The sequence below is a fragment of the Benincasa hispida genome, chromosome 4, assembly GCF_027475165.1.
Source record: "Benincasa hispida cultivar pf3 chromosome 4, pf3_genome.v1.1, whole genome shotgun sequence".
NCBI lineage: Eukaryota > Viridiplantae > Streptophyta > Magnoliopsida > Cucurbitales > Cucurbitaceae > Benincasa > Benincasa hispida.
The window spans coordinates 25,449,948-25,460,239 of NC_143481.1; the positions used below are offsets into that span (position 1 = coordinate 25,449,948).

The following is a 10,292-nucleotide window of genomic DNA, read 5'->3' on the forward strand; positions in this document are numbered from 1 at the left end:
CCTTTTTTAGGAAAAAAAAAACAAAAAAAAAACCCACATATATATTTGTGTGTAATTTGAACAATTAAAATTGAATAAAAAGAAACTAAAATCATAAAGAATTTTAATTCAAAGAAAAAAAAAGAAGAAATGATGGAGAACAAAATAGAACAGATGAGTTAATGCAGAATGATCTCATCCTAGAAAACTAATAAAAACTAATTTTCTGCTTACATTATAAAATACTCCATCATTGTCTGAAATGTATCACCACGTTAGAGATGTCTCACCTATTATAAAATGGTAGGAGTAATTTTTTATTTTTAATCATTGATTGGTCAATCGTTGATTTTTTTTATAAAAAAAAAAAAAAAAAGAAAAATCTCAATTGAAATGCATATTATGTTAGGGCTACAATTAATTTTTCGATCATAGTAACATTCCTAATATGACAGTGAAAGAGTTGGTTTTTATTCGTTTTTCAAGATTTGGGCATTTTGCATTACTATTTTGATCATATTTTAGACAATACATTTAGTTATTTCAAACAAAAAAACAAAATAATAATAATTACATTGGTTGTCTTCTCGCGTTGACATTGAAACCAAAACAGTTTCTTCCTCAATATCTCTTATCACTTCACTCTGTGACCGCCATTGAAATTGTAACTTACAAACAAATCGATGGCCGACGAGAAGCATAAGCCCAAAGCCGTGATTGTGGGAGGGAGTATTGCCGGAATATCTTCCGCTCACACTCTTATTAAAGCCGGCTGGGAAGTTCAGGTCCTCGAAAAATCCCCCTCGCCGCCGACCGCTTGTTCCACCGGCGCTGGACTCGGCCTCGATCCTCTCTCTCAGAGGCTCCTCCAGTCCTGGCTTTCCCATCCTGAACTTCTCCTCCAATCCACTTCGCCCCTTACAACGGAGCAGGTACAAATCTCTTCTTTGTATTCTTATTACACCTATTTAAGATACTGATCCATTCTGTTTAGAGAAGATCGTGTCCTCTATTTGTGTAATTCGAATCGAATGTTTTCGGTGTTAGGGCGAAGTCTATGCTAAACTGTAAATAAATTGTGTATTTGATTGAAACCTGAGTTCTGATGCATTTGCATTGAATTTCAAATAGAGTAATTGGTTAATTCTTTCGTCCATCCATGTGTTTACAGAATCGAGCAATTGACGGAGAAAGCAAGAGGGGACGGATCTTGAGTTATGATGAGAATCTCAATTTCAGAGCGGCACTTTGGACTGACCTCCATAGCCTTCTATACAATGAGCTTCCACCTGATATATTTCTTTGGGGTCATCTTTTCCTTTCTCTTTCCATTTCTGATGACAAAACGTCTGTGAGAATAAAAGCAAAAGTTGTGGAAACTGATGAAATCGTTGAAATAGTTGGGGATTTGCTTGTTGCAGCGGATGGATGTCTCTCTTCCATTCGTCAAACATTTCTTCCTGACTTCAAATTGAGGTTTGTAAACTGAAGATGAAGGAGAATTCTAATTTCTTCCCCTCCCCATTGATCTCGTACATTCATCGCAAATTCAAAAGCATGGTGCATTTTCATACTCATAACTTGAATTTTGATTGTAGATATTCAGGTTATTGTGCTTGGAGAGGGGTTTTTGATTACTCAGAGAATGAGAATTCAGAGACTGTGATAAACGTCCATAAAGCGTATCCTGAAATTAGTAAATCCGTGTATTTCGACTTTGCATCTGGTACTCATTTTTTACTCTTTGAGATTCCAAAGAAGAAGATCAATTGGCTTTGGTATGTTAATCAACCAGAACTCCAACTCAAGGTGATTGCCTACTCTCCTTGAATGATTACATTCTGATAGAACACAAGCCAAACTAGAATAGTATTAAAATATAAAGGATATGAGCTACAAGATAACTCGAGTATTCAAGTTACTTGGAACTTCTCCTCCCTATTTAGCATAACAATTGTGCTCTCTGTTTGCTGGTTTTATACTCTATAAGCTATAACTTTAGCTTTTTCATTTATTTATGGTTTTTAGAAACCAAGGAGTGAACAAATGCATCAGCTCTTTAGTTTATTTATTGGTGGTTGAAACTAATGATCATAGAAATGCAGGCTAGATCAATGACCATGAAAGTAAACGAGGAGATTTTGAGGAAATTGCACGAACAAGTGGACGAGATTTGGGTCCCCGAGTTTGCAAAGGTTGTTAGAGAAACAAAAGATCCATTCATCAATGCCATCTATGATTGTGATCCATTAGAACAACTAGTTTGGGACAATGTGGTATTGGTCGGAGAAGCAGCTCATCCAACGACTCCTCATTGTGCAAGGAGCACGAATATGGCGATATTAGATGCAGCTGTTTTGGGCAAATGCCTCCAAAAGTGGGGAGCACAAGGTCTAAAATCAGCCCTTATTGAGTATCAATCTCTTCGGCTTCCTGTCGTATCTGCGCAAGTATTGCATTCCCGGCGCGCCGGTCGAATAAAGCAAGGTTTGACACTTCCTGACTGTGAACCCTTCGACCCAAATGTAGCCACTTCTATACAAAACTTTCCAGAACTTCAAATTAGAAATATACCTTTCATTGATGATGTTCCTCAAGTGATTGATCTGGCATAGCTATCAATATGGTCTATAATGTCTGGAATGCCAAAGCTAAAAATATGTTTAGTGGACTGTGCAGGTAGTTGTGTGAAGATTTAAGGAAAGAAAAACCATACTTCTCATAAGGAAAAGAGAAGAAGAAAATGTAGATTATGTTGTATTGTAAAGCATCAAATAAAGTATCTGAAAATATCTTTAGTTTGTGATAATTTGTGCTCTTTTGTCTTTTTTTACAAACATAATTTACATCATAATTTATTTTTTTATCAATCAATCACATGTGTGAATGATTTTCTTGCCAATTGATTTTGTTCTTTCTCAATTTCAATATCTTGGCTTATTCAATTATAACATTTCTTCAGTTCAAACAAAATACAAGTGTAAATGAAGTGATTAGACCCTCAATCCATCAAGCTATATCATCAATGGACCATTACGGCTTCATTTAGAAACAATTTTGTTTTATTTTTAAACTTCTGTGTTTGAAGTTTCATAGGGAAAAAAAAATAAAAGCTTTTTGATCTTTAGATTTTTTTTTTGTTTAGTTTCCATTTATTCCTACATTTCAGGATTAACTTTTATTTTTAATCTCGGTTTTTTATTAAATAATCATTTTTAATCATTGGAATTAATGTCTATCGATTAATTTAAAATAATTATGAAATGAAAATTTAAATTTAATTTTAATAATGATGAAAAATAGTTAAACTTAATTAATTTAATTCTTTTAAATCAATTAATAGATAGTAATATTATAAGAGTCTATAACATGCATGCAAAAGCAATTAAGATTATAAACACTTTAACTACATTAATTTTAGGATTAAAGCATGCATGTTCATAATATAAAATTAGGGTTTGAGAAAACAACATTTGTAGAAACTCAAAATTGGTCCAATCCTTTGCGTAGTTCAGATCATGAACTTGTCGTGACTATTGTTAGAGTCTTTCCTACCATTTTTCGGCTTCAGAATGGATTGTGAGATTCAATTATGATGAAATTGAAGAGGATGTTAGAGGAATTAAGAGTTTTGGTGGAATTTGAGAAAACAAATTTTCTTCAAAATTCCAAAATTGCATTAAACTTTTTTTTCCAACAATTTTCCTTCCATTTATAAAGGAAACACATGCAATCATATTGCATCTAGTGTTGACACCAAATTGACCCTACAAGAGTTGAATTTGAGGTGATCATCAAAAGTGGGAAATGTGAGATTTTCCCACTAACCCTAAAACTCATTTAAAATTAAAATTTCATAAATTTAAATTAAAATTAATTTTCATTAAAATTAATTCAAATAATTAATTTTAAATCAAATCAATTTCTTTTAAAATAATTTTAAATAAAAATTAATTCAAATAATTAATTTTATATAAATTTAGTTTTAAATAATTAATTAAACAATTTAATTAATTTGATTAATTTAATATCAAATATTAAATTGATTAAAATATCAATCTCGAACATGAATCATTATTCATGTATGTAATATTTAAATCTTATTTAAATATTTTTCAACTCTTCATGTAGCTTAATTCAACAATTAAACTATCTTTAATTGTGTCAATTATATCGCATATAAAATTCTAATTCCCTAAATCGAATTTGAGTTTTCAAATTATGTCATCACACTGTTCTAAGATTTAGTCCGATATGAGCTAGCCGGAGAACATAATGGAACTACAGATCATGAGCTCCAACGATCCGAAATTAACCGACTAAACTCTTTAACCTAATTAAACAACATTCGTTAACTACCGAGACACTCCACTAAAGCCCAGTAGTTGCACCCTCCTCACTGTAGATGTATTTCTGTCCACTTGATTTAATCATGATTAGTAAGTCGATCCTTCACAGGTTGTTCGTGATTACATTTTGGTCAAAATTACCGTTTTACCCCTGTAAATACACCTTGCTCCTCAAGTCCCACTAATCCTCTAATGAACAATTGATTTATGGTCCAACCAACAAACCGAGTCCCTCTCGGGCCAATGAGATGGTGGGACCCTTTATTCAAGACTTGGAGTCAGCCCTTAGAAGAAAAATCTATCTACCATCCCTAGAATCGTGTATGAGCGAATTCCATCTTGTAGGACTACCCGGTTTTACCCCTAAAATGGAAGGCTTATTGAGTCGACAATGTTGAGGCACTCTCATTCATGCAGACTAAAGGATAATCCTGAATAAACATGAGTTCATAGTTAGCTCAGAATTAAGATCGAGTTATGTAGATCATTGAATTGAAATAGTTAGTCTTAACAGTAAACGGCGTTATAAAGTAAAAGTGACTATTTCGTGGTTCGGTCTTATGCAAACTCATTACATAGAATGCCCCCGCTCACATGTCTTCACATGAACGATTCAGGATCACATCGTTTATATCAAATACAAAATATGTTGCATCCATAGTGTCTCTAGGTAAAGATACCCAGTCTTATTCCTATACTATACATCATTTTGGTTATATACTCGAACTTGATCTACTTTTATGTCTCCACATAAAATTCAAATTTGTGCTATAGTTAGAGGTTCTTGGTTTATTAGATTTGGGATAAAAATGTGCAATTTACATATTCAATAACATTTTTATTGAATAAACTCAATAACAACTTTATTGTAAAATAGTATATGTTTAAAGTTTACAAATCACGAGTTTTAGGACATACAACCCAACAAATAATAAAGACGAAGAGTGAGTATTTAATAAAAAAAAAAATGTTCAAATTGTAAATCTTGAAACTTAGAGATCAAATCGAAACAAAACTTAAAATCTCAAAGGTAAAATTATAACATTTTAAAACTTGAGAATTAAATTGAAACTAACTCAAAACTTAAAGACTATGATATGTAACATTTTTAAACCTTATCTATGACCAAAATGAAGTAAAGCTCAAAACCTAGAGACTAAAAAGTTGTTTTTTCGAATTTCATATTATGTTTTTCACATTATTTTATTCTTACTATTATTTTATGAAACATTTGAATTCATAGTTAAATTCTAGGAAAAAAAAATATTAAAACTAATTTGGTTAGATTTTTAAAAACATGAATAAAAAGTAAATAACAAAAAAAGTAATTGTTTTAAATGAAAAACGATTAAAAATATTTTTAAATATATCATTATCTATCTGTGATAGATACTAATAAACATTTATCGATATCTATTGCTGTCTATCACAGACATTGATAGATGTTTATCCATTTTTATCATTAATAGATAGTAATATTTTGTTATATTTATAAATAAATTATCCCAATTTTGAAAACAACCAATATAAGATAGGTAAGAAAGATAGGAGAAGCCGCACATGCCATTTTTCGCCCACAGCCTCTATATGTGGAAAAGAATATCCGATTCATCCATTCCTTTCCGCGGCAAATAACAAAAACTCAACAATGAATGAAAATGAGGAAATCCCCAAAGCACTCGTCGTCGGCGGCAGCATAGCCGGAATTTCCTGTGCTCACACTCTCATAAAAGCCGGCTGGAATGTTCAGATACTTGAAAAATCAACCACTCCCCCTACCGGAAGTTCCACCGGCGCCGGCCTCGGCCTCGACCCTCTCTCACAGAGCCTCATCCAGTCCTGGCTTTCCGATCCCCACCGTCTCCTCCAGTCCACCCTCTCACTTACCGTCGATCAGGTGAAATTTCGAATCGAATCAGACGTTTCAAAGTCATTTGAATTTTGAAGAATTTTAGATTTGAATTTAGGGAATGTTTGATTGTGATCTGTGTGTTTGAATAGAATCATGCAACTACTGATGGGGAAACTAAGGGCAGGAGGATTTTAACTAGGGATGAGAATTTCAATTTCAGGGCAGCTCTTTGGGCTGACCTCCATGGCCTTCTCTATAATGAGCTTCCATCTGAAATTTTTCTATGGGGTCACCAGTTCCTCTCTTTCTCCAAGTCTGAGGACAAAGCTTCTATGAAGATAACAGCTAGAGTTTTGCAAACTGATGAGATTATCGAAATAGTTGCAGATTTGCTTGTTGGTGCTGATGGGTGTCTTTCTTCTGTTCTTCAAACCTTCCTTCCCAACTTCAAGTTGAGGTAATTTTCTGCTCTCACAAATTTTGGTTCTAAGTGTACAATTATCTCATGAAAATCGTGTTTAAAAGTGTAAAACTAAACATAATGCATGTTTCAAAGTAACGACTCGGACATGGCAGCCAAACATGCTTGAAGGCATCTCTCTCCATTGATTTCTAATTTCAAGCTTCTCTATAAACTGTAAAGTATGTCCATACTCGCAACTTCATTGTCCTTGTGTCTGTAGATATTCTGGATATTGTGCTTGGAGAGGAGTCCTTGATTTTTCTGAGAATGAGAATTCAGACACTATAGTTGGAATCCGAAAGGCATATCCTGAACTTGGGAAATGCCTGTATTTTGACTTAGGATCAGCTACTCACATTGTGCTCTACGAGCTTCCAAAGAAAAAGCTCAACTGGATTTGGTATATCAATCAACCAGAGCCACAACTTAAGGTAATTGTTTGCTTAACTGATATTATGATGGCCCTTTTATGAGTAAAACTCTATAACAATAGTTCTTTAGTTTGTGTTGGTCGACATGAATGAGCAAAACAAATGCAGGGTAACTCAGTGACGATGAGAGTACAAGATGAGATGGTGAGGAAGATGCACAAACAAGCCGAGAAGGTTTGGGTTCCTGAGTTCACAAGAGTCCTTAAAGAAACAAAAGAGCCTTTCATTAATGTCATATATGATAGAAATCCATTGGAACAACTAGTTTGGGACAATGTGGTACTAGTTGGAGATGCAGCTCATCCCACAACTCCTCATGGCTTGAGAAGTACAAATATGTCAATATTAGATGCAGCTGTTTTAGGCAAATGCCTTGAGAAATGGGGACCAGATAACTTACAATCAGCCCTCGCAGAATATCAATCTGTTCGGCTGCCTGTCAGCTCAAAGCAAGTCCTGCATTCTAGGTATATGGGTAGGCTAAAGCAAGGTTTAGCTCTTCCTGACCGCGAACCCTTCAACCCCAGGGTAGCTACACCAGATAACTGCCTAGAACTTCAACAGAAGAACATTCCTTTCTTCAATGATGTACCTCAATTGATAGATGCTACCAGGAAATCTATATAGTCAAGAATGTCTAGGCCCCCTAGCTTAAATGCATTCATCATAAGCCAGTATCTCAGGCCGCATTTAATTGTATTCGTAACATTGTACCGTCAAGAAGTATAATAATAATAAGTCCCCTCTATGACAGAAGTCGTCTTCAAATCCATCTTTTGCATCATTGATCAAGAATGAGTTTAGCAGAAACTATATCCATAACCATATGTGAGTTCTGAATCAGTTTTCATCTATACAGCAACTACACAGATGTTGCATCAATATGATTATATGAAAGCTAAGTTATAAACAGCCGATTGGTTTGGCAATACTCTATTTCAGATTCAATCCCAAGTTTCCTTCTTATTGAACATATGATGACATGTTCTTGCTTCTTTTGGCCCGACTAAATATACTTGAATTAACATTTACATGTACATTAAAATTGATGACACGTTCTTGCTAAAAAGTTAAAAAGATGATCTTGAGAGTATTATCCAAAAAAGGAACAACAAATATCAAGAATATCATTTGTTCAACAAAGATTCAAGTAAATGCAAGCAGATTTTGCAAGAAAATATGTTACATATGTCTGAAAAAAAGAAGCAATCCTACTACATTGGCTTCCTCTTGTAACTTATTGAATATTTCCAGTATTTTCAAAGAACCAGAACAACATATAAGGACGTTTTCCCATCAAAAAGAAGGCAAAAAGAAAATATTTAGAACCGACATCAGAATGAAGAAATGGTTTTCCAATGGAAGAGATCGAAACCCAGACAATTAAAAGATGCATACAAACTTCCCACTCTAGCTTTTACAAGAATATCATTATCTATCGGAGGGGCAAACTAAAGAGCTCAATAGTAGAAAAACAAGTTACCCTTCCCATCGTAATTGAACGTTAACATCTCGTGTTCGAAATCCAAGAGGCAGATCGTTAACCTCTCTTTGCAGGCCAAGAGGCTTGAGCTGACATAATTATCCCAACAATCACTCCAAACAACCCAAGTGCGCTGCCAAAGATCTCGATTACAAGAATCTTCACAAAGAGGGAGGAGTTTTGGGCATCTGATAATGCACAGCTGCTTCCAATGATTCCCACACATAGCCTTGAAACAAAGAATCAGAAAAGATTCAGAACAAATAATCAAACTGAAAAGTGAACGAATTCTAAAGAACCAAAATCGAGGATTTCGATTGAGAAAACAAAGTAAAAGAGAAGGCAACAAACCCGCAGACAAGGTTTGCAAAGCCAACAATGATTCCAGATGCAAAAATTGCATATCCTGCTCTTAGAGACTCGGGGGCGTATATCTGAGATGCTGACACACTCTCTAATTTGGTCTGTAAGATAATGGCAACAATGACACCGTATATGGCAACAGCTTCACAGAAAATTACACTGAAAGAACGCAACATTCAAGTTGTTATGATCAAAGTAATCACCGGAAAAATGTAGATTAATGCTTAAATTCAGCAATGAAACTACAATAATACATTCAACAATTTTTTTCAGAAACACTACAATCGTACTCAATTCTGTTCTAATTGATACAAAATTCTAAGAAAGTCTTACGAGTTTCTTCGTTCTCAGTTGTATCAGTCAATGAATTAAGCAATAAGGATTCCAAATTACATATCCGGACCCGACCAAAAGTAGCAATCCAATCAATAATAAAATGAACAATTCATCAACTAAAGTTAGGGTTTCACCTAATCAAGTTCTTGGAAGTAATACGAGGAGCTTTGATCGCTGCACCAATCAAACTGCTTCCCGTGATGTAAATGCCCCTACCAAATTTGGAACCGCGCAAATTCTCATCATTCAGAAAGCAAATCAACAAAATAAACATTCATCAGGATGAACACAAAGAGTACGTAATAAGATACCAGGCGGCGCCGAGGACGGAAACGCCGATGGCGATGGCGATACCGATGGCGGAGAAAGTGTAGGGAGAGATATTGATGAGAGCGCGAGCCCAGGAGCTAGAACGTGCAAGCACGACGGCGCTGGACATGATTACCTATGAATCTCCGACCTTAATTCTGAAATCGACGGAGTAATAATGGAAGAGGGATTGGATTTGATCTGAAATCCGCCGGTGTGAACCCTGGAGGAATTGAGTTCCTGATCTGAAAATTGTGGAGATCGACGGATGAGTATCTGAGAAACGACCACGCGCGCGTGAGATGAGAAACTTGAAAGTTTTATTCCTGTACGATATACTAATGGAAAATAGTTTTTTTTTTTTATAGTAATAATAGAAAATATATAGGTAATTATAATTGGTCACATTTCTTATATATTTTTTTAAAATATTTCCATTCATTTTTATGTATATGATAAGAGGGGGCTGTATTTTAACAAGTCTCCAAATATTTCTCATAATTACAAACATACTTCCATGACATTTCATCTAAAAAATAAATTAATTGTTTTATATTAAATTATATGTTTAGTCCGTGTAATTTTAAGATTGTCTCATCAAATTTTTTAGTAAGTTTTGATTTTAGTTAACATGTTAGTCATGTTTTCTTTTTTTTTTTTTTTATTCTATTATTATTCGTTCGTTTTCAATTATCTAATTTTAAATCTATATGTTTTTGATAAATCT

The 10,292-nt window shown here is 34.2% G+C and overlaps 3 protein-coding genes across 4 annotated transcripts; 2 read left to right on the top strand and 1 right to left on the bottom strand.

Moving 5' to 3' along the window:
* The first annotated feature begins 410 nt into the window (after window positions 1–410).
* LOC120075026 (uncharacterized) lies at window positions 411–2,788 on the top strand. Its single transcript, XM_039028165.2, has 4 exons — window positions 411–911; window positions 1,151–1,455; window positions 1,578–1,788; window positions 2,085–2,788. Exons 1-4 carry the CDS (start codon window positions 663–665, stop codon window positions 2,592–2,594), a joined length of 1,275 nt encoding a protein of 424 aa, XP_038884093.1. The 5' UTR covers window positions 411–662; the 3' UTR covers window positions 2,595–2,788.
* A 3,086-nt stretch (window positions 2,789–5,874) lies between these two features.
* On the top strand, window positions 5,875–7,844 carry LOC120075942 (uncharacterized). 2 transcript variants are annotated; one of them, XM_039029693.2, is made up of 4 exons: window positions 5,875–6,225; window positions 6,330–6,637; window positions 6,864–7,074; window positions 7,183–7,844. In XM_039029693.2, the coding sequence occupies exons 1-4, from the start codon at window positions 5,977–5,979 to the stop codon at window positions 7,699–7,701; spliced, it is 1,287 nt and encodes a 428-aa protein (XP_038885621.1). In that variant the 5' UTR covers window positions 5,875–5,976; the 3' UTR covers window positions 7,702–7,844. The 2 variants fall into 2 exon arrangements, with proteins under 2 accessions (XP_038885621.1, XP_090168895.1); XM_090312769.1 differs by having other exon boundaries at window positions 5,891–6,225; window positions 6,401–6,637.
* A 395-nt stretch (window positions 7,845–8,239) lies between these two features.
* LOC120075943 (ATPase, F0/V0 complex, subunit C protein) lies at window positions 8,240–10,013 on the bottom strand. Its single transcript, XM_039029695.2, has 4 exons — window positions 9,568–10,013; window positions 9,391–9,468; window positions 8,909–9,079; window positions 8,240–8,786 (listed from the first exon to the last, which is right to left on the bottom strand). Exons 1-4 carry the CDS (start codon window positions 9,693–9,695, stop codon window positions 8,615–8,617), a joined length of 549 nt encoding a protein of 182 aa, XP_038885623.1. The 5' UTR covers window positions 9,696–10,013; the 3' UTR covers window positions 8,240–8,614.
* Window positions 10,014–10,292: the final 279 nt, after the last annotated feature.

Coding starts and splice junctions, on each gene's coding strand:
- LOC120075026 (XM_039028165.2), top strand. CDS start 663: ATGGCCGACGAGAAGCATAAGCCCAAAGCCGTGATTGTGGGAGGGAGT. Junction 912..1,150: donor CGCCCCTTACAACGGAGCAG/GTACAAATCTCT, acceptor ATGTGTTTACAG/AATCGAGCAATTGACGGAGA. Junction 1,456..1,577: donor CTTCCTGACTTCAAATTGAG/GTTTGTAAACTG, acceptor TTTTGATTGTAG/ATATTCAGGTTATTGTGCTT.
- LOC120075943 (XM_039029695.2), bottom strand. CDS start 9,695: ATGTCCAGCGCCGTCGTGCTTGCACGTTCTAGCTCCTGGGCTCGCGCT. Junction 9,080..9,390: donor ACTTCCAAGAACTTGATTAG/GTGAAACCCTAA, acceptor GCGTTCTTTCAG/TGTAATTTTCTGTGAAGCTG. Junction 8,787..8,908: donor TTTGCAAACCTTGTCTGCGG/GTTTGTTGCCTT, acceptor CTTTGTTTCAAG/GCTATGTGTGGGAATCATTG.
- LOC120075942 (XM_039029693.2), top strand. CDS start 5,977: ATGAATGAAAATGAGGAAATCCCCAAAGCACTCGTCGTCGGCGGCAGC. Junction 6,226..6,329: donor TCTCACTTACCGTCGATCAG/GTGAAATTTCGA, acceptor GTGTTTGAATAG/AATCATGCAACTACTGATGG. Junction 7,075..7,182: donor AACCAGAGCCACAACTTAAG/GTAATTGTTTGC, acceptor AAACAAATGCAG/GGTAACTCAGTGACGATGAG.